The 17,218-nt window shown below is 38.8% G+C and overlaps 1 protein-coding gene across 1 annotated transcript; it reads left to right on the top strand.

The window, feature by feature from the left end:
* The first annotated feature begins 220 nt into the window (after nucleotides 1–220).
* Nucleotides 221–7,291, top strand: mtfp1 (mitochondrial fission process 1). Its single transcript, XM_061734110.1, has 4 exons — nucleotides 221–353; nucleotides 3,369–3,496; nucleotides 4,464–4,696; nucleotides 5,081–7,291. The coding sequence occupies exons 1-4, from the start codon at nucleotides 284–286 to the stop codon at nucleotides 5,145–5,147; spliced, it is 498 nt and encodes a 165-aa protein (XP_061590094.1). The 5' UTR covers nucleotides 221–283; the 3' UTR covers nucleotides 5,148–7,291.
* Nucleotides 7,292–17,218: the final 9,927 nt, after the last annotated feature.

Raw genomic sequence — 17,218 nt, 5'->3', positions numbered from 1 at the left:
TTGTGGAGATATATTAGAATCCGGTATTTTATTTTTTTATGGGAGCAGCCCTTTCTGAGATTAGTTTTGCTCATTCTCCGAAATAAATCATATATGTTGTTTACTGTATTATGATTATTTCGTTTTTTAACAAAACAGCAAATAGTTCGGGGATCATTGAAGGTTCAGCCAGTCGGATGCTCTGCAGAAGACCGCGCCCCCTTCAATGACCTCGCTCAGCGTCGGATTCCCGATGCACACTTGGTTTTTGTGAACATCACCGGGGGATGGAGTAGAGGGAAGTATGGATTCCAATGACGAAAAACCAAGCAAAGCTGTTGATATATATCGAGATACATGGGTCCGCTTCCTAGGTATGCATTGTTTATGTCATTTCTGCTGGCCTAGTAAATCTCCTTAAAGTACATAACAGAGCAGAAGTGTACACCGTGTGACACTGGAGCTGTGTGGTAGCTAACGAGGGCTTAGCAGCATGGTAGGAGAACTCCTCTATATAAAATATATAGATATATATAAATATATAATATGTTTTTAGAAAAACGTGGCTGTTTTAGGAAATGTGTTACTAGAAGACGAAATGATTGTCATAGACTGGCTATAAATGTTGCTCGTGTTTAAATGTATAGCCTAGAACAGCCCAGGACGGATGTCCTTACTTCAGGGAGGGTAGTTGTTGAGCAACACCGGGCGGTGACTCACAGAGGAACAGCCCTAGACATGATCAAACTCTAAATTATACCCGTCCCTGTTTTGCTGACACTATGGTGTCAGTGCATTTCAACCCTGGCAGTATGTCTCTAACATAAATATTAGTAACCCACAACATGAGCTGAATGAGAGTACCTGTATAATGCAATATCCTTTTTGAAGGGCATTTACACTGCAGCTATCCCTCCCCTCTCCAGCATGCTTACTACAATTTCAAAGTCTACAAAGTCTACTTGCATGTACATTTGTTTATCCCCATCATAAAATCATAATCTGTCTGCTTCCAGCCATAATCCTGCCTGTACAGGATTATTTTTTTAATCTCTGCACTTAGGTTTGCTGGCATAGAAATATGAAACTTTGCCTTTGTTAATTTACTTAGTCTTTTTCAGCTTATTAGACATAACAGTATCGTTACCTAGCTTTCTTTGCAAAAAAATTCAAACATGGACTTTTATGGATATGTTTCCATGTCATTTATTGATAGCAATGTTTTATTGCAATTATACGATTCAGTGACTTTGCATACATTTTGTTTCAGATTTGACAATCATATTTGCTTAGCAGAATGCTTCCTATGTAACAATGCTATTTGTCCCTGTATAATATTAAGGACCCATTTTGACCGGTTCAAACATTTAAAACTACCCATTGTCTTCATGGTTTGGAGCAATGTTTTAGGGCTGAGTAGTTTGCTGAAATGCTGTTATGTCGGTAGTTTTCTTGGAATTAAACAAACAAAAAAATCATATTTTTTTTTTCATGGTTGTTTGTTGGCTGTCAGTCATAATCAGGTTCAGGTTCAGGTTCAGGTTACTTTATTGATACCCAAGGGTAAACTGGTTTTGCAGTCGAGAGTTAAAACAAGCAACAGAAAACATACAATCAGTTCAGGAACAAGACATTTAAGAAGAACACATACACATAAAACAAGAGACAGCTTCGGCTCGACAAAAAGTGCTGCAGTTCATGAAATAAATATAAGATATATATAATATATATAATTACGGAAAGTCTTAGGAACATTTTTTTTAATCATCAAGACCATGTTCCTTCCTTCCACTGTTGGATTTCTTATCTCTGCTCTCATCAGTTTCACCTTGCTTTATCACCTTTTTAATACACATTCTCTCCAGCACACTTTCATGCCTTGCTGAGCACAGAACAAATAGTGGCCCATTATACAACACCATGTCTAATCTTATCTTTTCTGACTTTATCATACACCATTACACAAACGTAGCTCTTATCAGCCTGCTACTAACTCAACCTGTCTTCAGCTAAAACCCCAGTAGTTTACCTGGGTGTAATTTTCACTGTCATGATATTGCTCTGCTGTAAATATTTAACCTTTGATATTTCCTGTCTTTCATTATAACTTAGTATTAAGATTTATTTTCTGTCACATCAAGACCTATAGTTTTGATTACAATAATTGTACTGCTCAGCACATCTAACAGGGCTGCAATACTGCCACCGTTTTGATGTACTTAGCTTCTTAAAACACAAGACTTTTGGAGTTGATACAATTTTTTTTAAGTAAAACATCCTGCAAGAAAGCAATTAATAACTTAGTATGTAATGCTCACTTACTCTTGACCATCGGTTGCTTGGCTGTGATGTTTACTCTTCAACATGTGCTCTAGATGGTGTAGAGAAGATTGTAAACAATAGATTTGGAGCTGCTTTGCTGGACAAACAACAGCTGTTTTCATTCATTCACTGTTTCCCTGTCATTTTCTATACACCACTGAGAGGATGCAAGAATGTAATATTTGTTCTGGATATCCTGCAGAGATGACCGAGTCACCTTCCAAAAAAAAAAAAAAAAAGATCTGAAAGATTATTGAGTAAGATCATGTGTGAAAACAGAAATTCTGACAAGTGAAGGCATGTGCTGTAAGTTATTGAGCCATATTTTTATACTGGCCTGTGTGTTGCCTTCCACACCAGTCTGTCTGTCTTTATGCTTGATTTGGGAGTTATGATGCAAAGTGCAACACATTCTGTATTACATTTTAACGACTTACCCACGTGGACATGGGCCGTTACTGGAAAAAAGCTGGATAAACTGTCACCGAGCTGCCTTTCACATTTATCTCTTTAAAAATCGGTGTCTGAACAGCAGCTTCAGTTATGCCAGTGGCATCTTTCATCGTGATAGATTCACGCAGGGGAAGCAGAATTTGACTCCTCTACGCTCTGTTGGTTCTGTCACTGTTGAAGCAAAAACAATGCTCCCCCTGTGACTGGAGTTAATTTTATCATTGGCGTACATGCTCTGCAGCATATGGCTCAGAGGACTTCTTAATAAGAGATCAAGGACATTCAGGTCCTTCCAGTCTGGTTGTTATTTTCTAATCTTGCCAGTGTTGGTTTTGTTTCCACTAAGATCTTGTCTGAGGTGAAGCTGAGGTTTATCAGCTGCTAGTGTTTTCGCTTATTTTATTTTTCTTAAACAGAGCAATGTGGAGCAATTCAGCCCACAATTCATTTCCATGTCACAGTTTCTGTCATCCTGAGGTCTAATTGTGCAGATGAATGCTTTTTTAATGTTTAATGCCCAGGCATCTAATTGCTGAGTGGCTAATAAAAACTGCATTCAGAGGAGACAAAGAAGGTTAAAGACTTTGCTACTTTTATGTTATGTTTTCCCATAGGCTATGCCAATGAAGTTGGGGAGGCCTTTCGTGCTCTGGTACCAGTGAGTTTTGTCTGGGGCACCTATGCGGTTGCCACTGCATATGTCACTGCTGATGCAGTCGATAAAGGGAAGAAAGCAGCTGTGGTAAGATATTATCATTTGTTTCCATTACTATGGAACCAGTAAGATATATACTGTAAATACTTGTGCCCATTAGGAATGTGCGATATTCACGATATACCGTCCAAAAAATTCCCCACGATAAGAATTTGTCATCTCGCGGTAAAAACGATAAATTCCCTTTGATAAAGTTTTTGTGTAAAAATGATTTATGGTTCTGCGTTAAATCCACAACGTACGGGAAGGAAGGAAGGAAGGAAGGAAGGAAGGAAGGAAGGAAGGAAGGAAGGAAGGAAGGAAGGAAGGAAGGAAGGAAGGAAGGAAGGAAGGAAGGAAGGAAGGAAGGAAGGAAGGAAGGAAGGAAGGAAGGAAGGAAGGAAGGAAGGAAGGAAGGAAGGAAGGAAGGAAGGAAGGAAGGAAGGAAGGAAGGAGAGAGCAGGAGGAAAGAAGGAAGGAAGGGAAAACAGAAGGAAGGAAGGAAGGAAGGAAGGAAGGAAGGAAGGAAGGAAGGAAGGAAGGAAGAAAAGGGGAGAAGGAAGGGAGAAAACAAGGAAAGGAGGAAGGAAGGGAGAAAAGAGGAAGGGAAGAGGGAAGGAGAGAGCAGGAGGAAAGAAGGTAGGAAGGAAGGAAGGAAATGAGCCTGAAAGAAAGAAAAAAGGATAAATTCCCATTTATGACGATTTGTGTAACAAACATGGCGGATCTGAGAGCGAGATAGATTTATAGTTGAAAAGGTGGAGTTGAATTGGTATTTTTTAATCGTTATCGGGATAAATGCCGGAAATTATCGTGATACATTTTTTAGTCCATACCGCCCATCCCTAGTGCCCATCTTTAACTTATTGTCTGTAGTTTGATCAGATTCCTTTACTGCTTAAGTAAAATTGAGTGTAAAATGGGGAGTATGAAATAATGAAAATATCTTTCTGTCATTTTGTGCACCCACTAAGTTTTGGTCCTCCTTTTCCTGATTCTCCATCTGTTCCTCAAGGCCCATGGGGACAACCCAGGGAAGACAACACGGGTAGCGGTTGCAGTCGTGGACACGTTTGTGTGGCAGGCCCTGGCCTCTGTGATCATCCCAGGCTTCACCATTAACCGCGTTTGCGCTACATCACTGTACCTGCTGGGCAGAAGCACCAAGTGGCCTCTGCCTGTTCGCAAGTGGACCACAACAGCCATAGGCCTCTCCACGATCCCCTTCATCATTTCTCCAATAGACAAGTATGTATGGATTGTGTCTGTCTTGCTCTCGTGTGTACTTGTATTTTCAAATCAAGGTTTTCTGTATAAACACATGCTTGATATGTTAAGTTAAGCTGAATCTGCTGGTGAACTCAAAAGAACCTGAGAAGAGGAGTGATAAGTGTTAGTTGTAATGACAGATGATTACATTTTGGTGTGAACAAGGAAAACAACTTTTTTTTTATAGTATTCGTGGTAGTGTTTATAGCTCTAATTGCCTTTTATTGTTTATAAAGGACAAAAATACCCGCCCCTGTCACAGACTAACAACTGAAGTGTGTCCAAGACTACTTCTGCTTTTATGAAATGAATTTAGAAATGACGCATTATGAATCTAACACTTCCACTTTTTGTACTCCACAGGTCAGTGGATTTCTTGCTGGACTCAAGTCTCCGGAAAGTCTACAATGCAGGAGAGAAGCATGAATAAAAAAAGGAATTGTCTGGGACAGACAAACACCACCAGTCTGTAGAGCAGCACTGATTGTCATGAAGCTTTGTAAAAAGAGGCTTCACGGAGGAAAAATTATTGAAACCTATTAGTTTTTAATTTAGAATGGAAATATTTATAAAGTGGTTCAGGGAAACTTGGTGGCTTGGTGTTTAACATCGTTACCTCACAAAAAAGGGCCTTTTTCTGTTCAGTTTGTATGTTTCTCTCTATGTTTGTATGAAGACAAGATGGGAACATGTGCAGAATCACGCTTGTTAGTTTCATTGGTGTTTCTCATTTGTCAGTAGATATGAATGTGGGTGTGCATTGTCTTCTGTTTCTCTTTATGTGTCCCTGTGATGGACTGGGGTGTATTCCACGTCTTACTCAGTCAGTGTGGTTACTTGCACATATAAATAAAGCTATTGGCAACAATCTAGCTAAACTGGAGTTTCTGAGAAATCCAAGTATATATGCGCAAGAAAACAATTGATTACTGAGTGAGGTGTGTTCAACTGCTAGGGGACGCCACACGCACTTTTGCATCACTCAGCATGCAAACATACTGAGTGACAGTGAGGAACGGCTTCAGTCCCCCTGTGACCCTGACTGGGATGACAATGCTGTAGAAATATGTTTGATTAATTTGTTAAAAGTGAAATCCTGCTGTATACAACAACATCCTGGGGATACTTAATTTGGGCTGCATCATAGAAGGACGATTGAATGGAAATGCAACAGTATCAAACTGTACAAATTCCTTATCCTTTGGCAGGGTTTCAGTATCCTAATGTATTTCTCCGGTCTTGTGGCATTTTGCAGCATATTGTAGCTTCGGTAGAGTGTGGTATGGCAGATGGCTCTTTTTTTGTACCATCTCAGTTAAGGTCCCAAGTGAATTGAACTGAAACTAAATGGGGAAATATTGATACTGTGGACCTCTGATTTTAACAAAGAATAGTGGCAGGAATTGTTACAAGATAGGCATCATGACCCAATAAAGAGCACTATTTTTCAAACGGGAAAGCAAAGCTGCTAGTAGCTTTTATTAACTTGTCATTCAGCCTCAATTGAAAGTGGCAAGTGCACGCTTGTGGGAAACCTGCTACTCACTGAGCCATACTGTATACTGTACCATAACACATAGTTAAAAAAACAAAACAACAACTGGAGACATGGAAAGCCTCCAAATTTGCCCCCTTGGGCCAAAGCTATGAGCTGTTATTCTGGTTTGTGCTTCGTTTTAAGACATCAGGGTGGTTATATACTGTATATACCCGCACTTTTAATCAGCCATAATCAGCGTTACTGTAATGATAAGGCCATAAAGCCACTATGATCCCAAACAAAGTCATTAACTTGACTTTGATTCTTCGTTTCTTTTCAAAGATAAAATGTTCTGTTACTTGGAGTAACAAAGTTACAATAGTTAAGAGTTGTCATCTTATGCACTTTTCCATTGTTTTATTTTTACACCATAGTAAAAATTTACAGGATTCTGTGCAATCTGTGTAATCAATATGTGCAATACTGTAATGTATTGGAAGTATGTGAGAGACAGCAGTGTGACACATCTGTAACTAAGTTCAAACGGTCTCTCCAGCACCATATGTCAAAATGTTTTGACTCAACTTTGAGAGACAATATGCAATTTTGTGTTTCAGGTTGGTTAATAAGAGCTCATAAATACACTGATCATTCAGCCTCCAAAACACATGTAACCAAACAAGCTGTGTGTATTTCTTAATTTAATTCAGAAGATTTAAATGTACATTTCAGCTGAACTAAATTAAATTAGTTTTACTTCTCAGAAGGTTGTGAAGATCAGAGTAATATCTATGCAGAAAATGGAAATGATTAATAGTGTATATTTTATTATTGTCAGTTCTAAGATACTGTATTTACATGTCATACAAAAGAGGAAAAAAAGAATAATTAAATTAAAAAGGGAAATCTGATGATGTGCCATTGTAAGATGGCACAGAGAATTTAGAGGACATGTTTATCAGTTTTTGTGCTATGACACACCTGGGTACTATTTGAACAAAATCTGTTATTTTTTTCAATAAATATCTACATACATGAATAAATGTGTCCATCCCACACTCATTTGTTTTTGTCATGAATGGAGATTTCTGATTAAAAAGCTTGTGAGTTTTACCATTTTTGTTGAAATGCATGAAGTCTTAAGTGTGTATGTGTGTGTGTTTGTGTGTGTGTGTGTGTGTGTGTGTGTGTGTGTGTAAAAATGTTATTTGTTCATCAGTTGTTTCCTGTGTGAATTAAGTTTTTAGTTTAAAAAAAGTAACATTAGGATAAGCAAAGGTCTTAAAGTGTAAAGTCTTTTTTCAGTTGATTAACTAAATGTTAATCATCTGAAATCAATGTCAGTAGTGAGATTATTTTTCCTATTATGAACTACTAATGCCTGTCTTGACAATAAAGTTTATTGCCCTTTCGCTATGTTCCTATTTTACATATACAATTTTTTCCACATTTCATATGAAACATGAATTATTTCTTCAAAAGAAAGAGACATATATTACCTTGAGCCCTCCTGTCTTTTGCCTGTAATGAGCTAGGATAGGCTCTGGCAGATCCCTGTGACTTTGTGTAGGATTAAGCTGGTATAGAAAATGGATGGATGGATGGATGACCTTGAGCTATTATCAACTGAAAATAACGTGTCAAACAGTTAAAAGTATGGTAAGCAATTATATGGGAGTTTCAACTCAAATGTTTTTGTCACAGTCTGTGAATATTTCCTCACCACAACCTTTGTTACCTAACAGTGGGAAGGTGTTTCTAGGGAAATACTGGAGGGATGGGAAGGAAGTAGAAGGAGCTAGTTCACCATGTTTTGCTTTAATTTAGGTAAAATATCTACAGATGTGATGTCACCCAGAAATTCCTTACCCTTCCTTTATGTTTCATATATGAAATGTAAATCTAAAAAAACCATTAATTTAAAGCTCTGTTTATAAAGTTGGATTCATCCTGACGTTCAGTAACTTCAATTCAGTGCATTTATGTGCCACCAGTTTACAACAAAAATAATTTCAGGATACCTTAAAGAGAAAGTAAACAAATGTAAGTCTAATTTAATACAGTCTAGTCCAGGGGTCGGCAACCCAAAAGATAGAAAGAGCCATATTGGACCAAAAACACAAAAAACAAATATGTCTGGAGCCGCGAAAAATGAAAAGTCTTGTATCAGCCTTAGAATGAAAGCAAATGGCGAAATGTTGAGAAAAAAGCCGAAATGTTGAGAAAAAAGTCGAAATGTCGAGAAAAAAGTCAAAATGTCGAGAAAAAAGTCAAAATTTCGAGAAAAAAGTGGAAATGTCGAGAAAAAAGTCAAAATGTCGAGAAAAAAGTCGAAATGTCGAGATTAACGTTGAAATACAATCTCGGGAAAAAAGTGGAAATGTTGAAAAAAAAGTGGAAATGTCGAGAAAAAAGTAAATTTCGAGAAATAGTCGAAATGTCGAGATTAATGTTGAAGTACAATTTCGAGAAAAAAGTCAAAATGTCGAGATTAAAAAGGAAAATGAAAAAGGAAGAAAAAAAGAAAAAAAAGAAGAAAAGGAAAAAAAGAGAAAAGAAAAAGAAAAAAAAAGAAAAAAAGGAAAAAAGGTCAAACATTTTTGAAAAAGCTCCAGGGAGCCACTAGTGCAGCGCTAAAGAGCCGCATGCGGCTCTAGAGCCGCGGGTTGCTGATCCCTGGTCTAGTCCAAACAAATCCACCTCCAATTCAATTCAATCATATCAATCTAATTTAATGCAGTCCAAATCAGTGTTATTGTGTAAAAATCTGAATCTCTAAGAAAACCAGTGGTTGACATTTAAACGTCACTTTGATTCAATTTCATGTCCTGGGTGTACACGGGCTTGCAGGCAACACCAGTGGAAAAAAAAACTCTTAACACAAGATGTCCAGTTTCAGGAAGGGCGGCTGTTTGAGACCAAGAACAGTAAAGAAAGCAAACACAAAAACATACAGGCCGGGATTAGCTACCATAGGGAAGAAAAAGAGAAAAGACACTGAAACTTAAATTCGGTAGCACACAACCTGGTCTTTGTGCAGGTAGTTTATGCTTCACCAAGTGTTGCTTTCAGATAAAAGAGTTGTAATTCAAGCTGACAGTTAATCCAGTGGCAGTAGGACCCTGCAGAAATGTGCCTTGACTGAGTCAAAGCACAGCTGAAAGCACTTCTGCTGATCAAGAGTCCCACTAAAAAGCAATGGGAAGGCCATCCTCTGGTGCAAGCAATGATGTATGTGCTTCTTTTTGTGTTTTTGGTACATTTGGCCATATCAATGGGTCAAAAAGGTAAGCTTCAAGTTGCAGAAGCTGCTCTTCTGTTGGTTGAGGGTTTTATGCTTGCTCCCTTTTCATCTTAAAACTATTTATTTAACTTTTGTAGGTGTTCCTGTATACCCCAATAACCAATGGATTATGGATGAGAATTCACAGTACTACGACACAGATGGAGAATTTCCATTAAGAGAAGAAAATTATGTATCGCATGCAAACTCATCAGAAATGGATGGAATGCTAGGAGTCAATGATAAGGACTTGCAGACTACTCCAGAGTCAAGTCCTCTGCTGGACCCAGGTGGGCTGACAAATGAGTAAACTCTTTGTCTGGGCTTCATGTGGGATGTGACTGTTTTTGTTTTTTACCTTTGTTAGGTTCTGAAGTGCCCAACTCCAGAGCGTGGGCAATTGGCGTGATAACGTTCATTCTGTTGGCGTTTGTGTTTGTTCTGGTAACTCTGGGCATAGCCTACTACCTGTATTTCTGGAGAGGAGGCAGGATTCACTATAGGCCCCAGGTCGCTTATGCTTGAATGTAAATAAAGTGACTGGTGAAACTCTGACTTTGTTTTTTTTCTTTTTGTCTTAATGATGGACTAATCTAAAAATGTCTGGAGAAGCCACCTCTGGTCATAGCTGCAGGGAATTCGGACTAGCCAGGTTGGAGATTCCTGACAGGGCAAAACTTGTATGGGGAATTCATATGGGCTCAAATTAATGCCATAAGTATTTTGTATCTGTAAATAAACTTTGTACTTGTAGAAATATTTTGTACGTGTGCAAAAAATATTTGTACTTGTAGAAATATTTTGCGCGTGTGCAAAAAGTATTTGTACTTGCAAAACATATTTGTACTTCTAGATACAAAGCTACAAACTTTTTACAAAAGCTACAAACTTTTTACAAAAGCTACAAACTTTTTACAAAAGCTACAAACTTTAAAAAAAAAAGTTTGTAGCTTTGTATCTAGAAGTACAAATATGTTTTGCAAGTACAAATACTTTTTGCACACGCACAAAATATTTTTTGCAAGTACAAATATTTTTTGCACACGGACAAAATATTTCTACAAGTACAAAGTTTATTTACAGATACAAAATACTTATGGCATTAATTTGAGCCCATAAATTCAACTCTACAAGGATGTGTGTTTGTTTTTTTTTTTTTTTTTTTTTTTTTAAATTGGCTCCAATGGATGATTTCATGAAGTACCTGCAAATTCATTTTGCTAGCAGTACATTTAGGCTAGCTCAAAGGGCATAGACTCACTTTATAATGGTATTCCAGGTAATGGTTTCCTTTCTGATAAGTTTCTGAAGTTGGCATTAATTTGCCAACTTCTGACCAAGAATTGAGTCTTGTTGTACCATATATTGAGATGACACAAATGTCAAATATTTGGTTAACATGTATAAAATCAGAAGATGCACTCAAAGACTTGATCCATCAATTTTTCTCAGTTAATTGGCAGTTGGGTTGTGGGGGCAGTGGCCTAAGCATGGAAACCCAGACCTCCCTCGTCCAGCTCAGTGGGGGGTGGGTGCGGGTGTTCCTAGACGAGCTGAGAAATATAGTACCCCCCAAGCGTGTCCTGAGTCTCCCCAGGATCTCCTCCCAGTGGGCCTTGCCAGATGCCTGTCGCCTCCTCTGACTCTCGATGCGGAGGAGCAGTGGTTCTACTCCTGAACCCCTCCTGGATGACCAAGCTTCTCACCCTATCTCTAGAGAAAACCAGGACACTCTGCCGAGAAAGCTCATTTCCATCACTTGTATCTGTGATGACTTGTGGGAGGAATCACATTGTCTAAGCCCTTAACACTAACCTGAAAATGTAAAATCAAATTTTTGTGGTGTAACTCTGAATCTTGTAATTGGCATTACGACCACTAGATGCCATCACCAACATGGTTTATGCCACTTGCTCAGACTGTGTATTTGCACACATCATTCTATAGAAGAGCATTTAAAGCATAATGGCAATTTTCATGTTGCCCATGTTACTCCAGGTTTAGGTCCTTTTTACATATTAGTCCCAGACAAACCTTGTAAATGTTAATCATTAAGGTGGTAGGTGGCTTCTTGGCCAAATAGTGTATATTTTAAAGATGAAGATTTATAATCTCTGGCCAACAGAAAATCTGTCTAATTCATGGAAAATAGAACCTATATTTCCATTGTTGTCCTTCAGGCTGATCTGAAAACTTATAGGTGTGTTTTCTCTGCCTTCACACAATGTAATGGATCATATATATATATATATATATATATATATATATATATATATATATATATATGTGAGTGTGTGTGTGTGTGTGTGTGTGTGTGTGTGTGTATATATACATCAAATTAAACTCCTGTTGGTGTCTGGTTAACCATCAGTCCTGCTTTAGCCAGCGGTATTAAAACTTTACGTTTTTATCTGCCTTTTTAGGCAGCAATTCAAACCATGTACAAATCTCATTCAGAATTACGGCACAAGTGTCAGAGAGCCTGTTGGTAAAATCGGTAGAATACTGAGTGATGTTTTTAACTCTGTGTCAAGCAAGCGCAGATCAAATCCAAAAACATAAGTCCTGAGCAGTATTAGGGGGCCCAAGGAGACAAAAAGCTGATGAATTGAATTAATCTCCCCTGCTGTGATGGATGGGCCTGTTCACAGGGGGCTGGAAAATGGGAGCATTGTTCATCTGTCACTCCAATTGCCATGTCCCTTTATGATTTGTGCCTGTGTTGAGAAGGCCACAAGTGGCCAAAAGACCTCCCTTTCTCCTTCTCACTTGTCTCTCTGCTTTGTATTTCAGGAACTCCCTGCCCTTCAGTTGGTGCTGTGCACCACATAACCCCCACTAATATCCATAAATCCACATGCAGATAACCAGGTCTTCAGCGACAAAGCAAAAACAAAACATAACCTGTCACAATTACCTGAGTTTATATACAGTTTGAGGGGTTCCATTGGCCCTTTCCAGTGTTTCAATATCTTATTCAAAGTCATGTTAGAAGTCAGTTGCATTCACTGCATGGCCAGAACATTTTCACTAAAAAGCTGGATGACTAAGGCTCATCTTTACAATGAAAATTAATTATAAGACTGTGCATGTTTATCCATCTAAACAATTTAAGAGGACTGCACAAGCATTGTTTGGAGAGGTGTCTAGGAGAAAGTTGCTTCTACTCTCTAAAGAAGATGAAGGCACAGATTAGGTTTGCAGAGACCTCTGAAACAATGTTTCCAAGTTGGAGATGTTTGACTACAATGTATGGTGTCCCATTTGTCAAAAACCAAATACAAAAGCGCCAACTTTCAAAAACACTATAGGGACTTGAACCCTTGCTGTCATTGCTGACCATGAACTACCATGTATAATAGAATGCTCTAGAGCCGTGTTTCCCAGCCCTGGTCGTCGTGGCACACTGTCCTGCATGTTTTAGATGTTTCCCTGTTTCCCCACTCCTAATTCTAATTAATGGTAGTCATCAACTCCTCATCAAACTCTACACAAGTCTGTTAATGACACAGCCATGTCTGTCAGGGTGTGTTAAAGCATGGAAACATCTTAAACCTGCAGGACACCGGCCCTCTAGGACTGACTTTGGATACCCCTACTCTAGAGATAAATATAAGGCCACATTAGCTTTTTTACTGCTTATCGAGCAAAACTAGGCTGATGCTTAAATGCAGCAATAGCTACAATTATTATGCAGAAAAATCCTTTTTGTACCGTCCCAGTGTACTGCAATGCCGACATTCCCGTGATGTTGCATCATGATGGAAACATAACACTTCCTATTTCTTTAGTCAGGTAAGAAATCTATAGTGTGTGGAGCACAAATGATGGAAAAAAAAAGAGAAAAAAAAATCAATTCACAGTTCAACTGCGTTCAGCTGTGAATGAAGCAGTGAGCAGAGACTACACAAGACTGGAAGAACGTAACTGTTTATCTGCAAACAAATGTCCTCTGAGCTGACGGCTAATGCAGCCAGAGGATAGGACTTCATGTAAGATGACTGCACTTGCAAAGTCACATACACCGTTGAGACACTTCATGTCAGTGCATTGATCCTGAGCTGCGTCAGGATCAATACTCCATTCACTGAATATATGACAATGGCCTAACCTGAACATACTAATAGCCAACTGTGAGTCTTGAGTCATTGTCAGCTACTTAAATAGCCGGAGTCAAGCTCAACATGTATAAGAACAATTTAAAACTGTAGACCAGTCAAAAAAAAACATAAATTAAACTTTGTCTGCAACATTAAGTGTGGAAACTATTATAATAAGATTTTCAAGGTTAATCTGGCATGTTTGTCAAAGCGACAGCACTGATGGAAGCTGAAATTCATGACGAATCACCAACCGTTCACTTGGGTTTGGTGAGTTGGTTATGCTGACAAAGCTCAGAGCAAGTATATGAGCCGTTGAACAAATCTTTAAAATAGTTTAGTCTAGTGATTCAGTGCAATGAAAAGAAAAGAACAGCCAATGCCCATCATTTGGATCAAGCAGCACAAGGGTAGTGAATGATGAAATACTGAGAGACAATGTAAAAGGTAACTGTGATTAATATAAAACTGAATCTGCCATGTCTGTGACAAATGTTAATGGCAGTTTTAGGCAAAATAAGCTCAAACATATCTCGTAAGAAGAGCCATAAAACAAACCAGAGATGCTGAATTGTAAAACCCGCATCCCCTCTCCATGGCAGGTTCACCTGGATTGGCTCTAATAAGCCCTGGATGTGACGATGGCTCGACCTCAATTGGAATGGCATCGGCTTGATTGTGGGAAGTACTGATATCGTCATGGAGAAAACATTTACTTCATCTCATTGCTGCCAAAAGTAGTTCCACAAGCTATTAAATTATGGGGTTTATTTAATTGGGTTAGTATTTGTAACTAATGACACAGTGTGTTATTATTTATTTGATGTTGGATTTGCTTAATTTTAAGACTTGGTAAAACCTTAGAGCTGAACTCGGGTTAAGATTCCTTTGGACATGACTTTATATTAGAAAATACATTAGGTGCGGGCAAATGCATCTGACACATTGTACCAGATATAAGAAAGCTCATAAAAATGTATGTATTCCACTGTCTGTTTCCTTAACGTGGTTTCTCTTACAAAGTTATGTTGAAGCAACAAGACCTGCTGTCGTGGCTCACATGCATTATATCATTAAAATATGTGGAAATCCATTTCATAATGTTTTGAAAACCCTCTTGCTTTAGTGGTAAGGCCCACATAAGTACATGTGGAGGATCCTGGCTTTTAACGGCAACTAATTTTTTGTTTCCTTGTTTTACTTGTCAGACCTTAAAAGGATGATATTATCTTTCATTTAACCCCTTATGTTCAGAACCATACAAAGCTCTGCCATGCTGCTTAAGACTGTGTTAACAAAACAAGTACGGGGTGCTGCCCTTTGCCATCTTTTTCTTTTGAGATAGACAATTTATTTGAAACTTGAATTTCAAAGTGGTGGAGTTTGCTCTGATTTTTTAGGCGCTCCTGTTTCTCTTTTCAAAACCTGTTCCCTCAAAGGCAGCCACCCTGCTAAAAGTGCAGGTGTTTTTTCTTCTATTCTTCAGTGGTGGAATAAAAGAGATCCGATTTCTCCATTGTGTTTGGGTCAAGTGTGAAATGCAATTTAAGATCTAATCAGTTGTCAGATAAGATCGCCTCCCAGAGAGCGAACGGTGCTGGAGAGTCCTGTGAAAAAAAGAACTGCAAGTGAATTGAGTTTAAGCAGCAGTTGTACCTAATGAAGACTACAGTAGATGTAAGGCATACGTGGGCTGTGAGTGCAGAGGTGCTTAGCGTAAAGATAAAGGTGTTGTAGCAGAAGTTAATAGATTACGGTGAAGATGATGGTCCTCATGTCCAGTGCAGGATTATTGAGTATGGGGTCAATTCCTCCAAACTCCAACAGAGCCTGATATAACAGAATAACATTTGTTTGTCCAAAATGGTGACATAATGGTGCAGTTGTACCACAGAACATTGTTTATAGTCACATACTATGCACTGTTTACTGTGTTGAAAACAGATCATAACACTCATGCTAAGCAGTAGTCGTCTTTGTTGTCCATGAAACCCGTTAGTCTTATGAATTTACTGACTGGAAAAAAAGTAACATTTAAAAATGTACCTAAAAAAGAACTGATAAAAGAGCTGCTCGGTGGCACAGTGGGTTAAGCAAGCAGCTCATATACTGAGCTACGGTCCTCCTGCAGTGGTTGCAGGTTCAAATCCTGCGCACCTTTGCTGCATGTCATCCCCATTCTCTCTCTCTACCCCTTCCTGTCTGCAATTTGAATAAAGGGCCATTAGAGCCACAAAAAATCTTTAAAAAAAACAGATACAATCTGATTTCTTAATATTTAATCACCCAGTCACTGTTCAAAACTGGTCAAGCTGAAAGCAATAGATTTATCCTTCATGCCAATTCGCTGAGTCGATGTTAAGATGCTTCGCAATATAACAAAACAGGCATGACTGACTTAATAGGTGTCATAAAAGTTCCTTTGAAATAAAAACATGCTGACTTTTGACATTCCCGTAAGTCCGAGGGAGAGTCTTTGATTCCCAGATAAGAGGTCAAACAGAGCAGACCCGTTCTCCTTAAAATACCGTAAACTTTAATGAAAATGCCCAATTGCTGGTTATGGCCAATGGGGCCACAATTCTATTATGATACAAGAAGAGGATAGCGCACGGCTCCCTCTGCACTGATGCATGAGCCCACAGAAAGCTCTAAGTGCCCGTCTTTAACCAAGGACAATGTATGTGGAAAGGCCACTTTCGGGGGACTAACTGAAATGTTGAATGTTCACTAGTGAATTTATTGAGGTCAGCAGAAGGCTACGTTTTGTAACACAGATGGGGGGCGAGGCCTGTTTGGATTGATTTTCATGAATGATTTCATGCTGTGAGCAAAAGAGAAACAAAAACAATCACAGCACATCAAATCATGCCACAAAAGAAATAATGAAAGGAAAGATTTTTTTAAAAAGATGAAGGGGGAGGCCAGAGCAGAGTTGCTGAACATCAAATTAATAAATAAAAATGTTTGTCTCAGAGGGCAGCACGGTGGCTTAGTGGTTAGCGCTGTTGCCTCACAGCAAGAAGGTTCCCGGTTCCCCCGGCGGGATTCTTTCTGTGTGGAGTTTGCATGTTCTCCCCGTGCTTGCGTGGGTTCCCTCCGGGTTCTTCGGCTTCCTCCCACAGTCCCAAAACATGCATAGTAGGTAAATTGATTATTCTAAATTGCCCGTAGGTGGGAGTGCAAGTGTGTCTGGTTGTTTGTCTGAATATGTGGCCCTGCGATGGACTGGCGACCTGTCCAGGGTGAACCCCAAGCTTCCTCTGGCCTGTAATGAGCTGGGATAGGCTCCAGCAGACCCCCGTGACCCTGCAAAGATCACAGTGGGTATAAATAATGGATGGATGGATGTTTGTCTCAGAAATTTGGGGACACGAAGCACAAAGAATTCAAAGAAGTTTTCAATTAACACATAATCATTAATTTACACTGATATTGTTTGTGATTTATTTTACAACATGAATCCAAAAAATAGGCGATGCTCATGAACAAAGACCTAATAATTCCACAGTTAACCCTTTATAGGGCACTCATTGAAATACTTGGAAATGTACAATTTCCCTAGAGTGTTATTGGGGGCTACGACCAGAGTGTTTTTCATTTTTTCTTTTTTTCATTTTTTTAAATTCTTGATGCAA

This window comes from Cololabis saira, chromosome 11 (genome assembly GCF_033807715.1).
Source record: "Cololabis saira isolate AMF1-May2022 chromosome 11, fColSai1.1, whole genome shotgun sequence".
Classification (NCBI taxonomy): Eukaryota; Metazoa; Chordata; class Actinopteri; order Beloniformes; family Belonidae; genus Cololabis; species Cololabis saira.
Note: the sequence above shows the minus strand (reverse complement) of the source record. Positions and strands in the feature narration are given on the sequence as shown.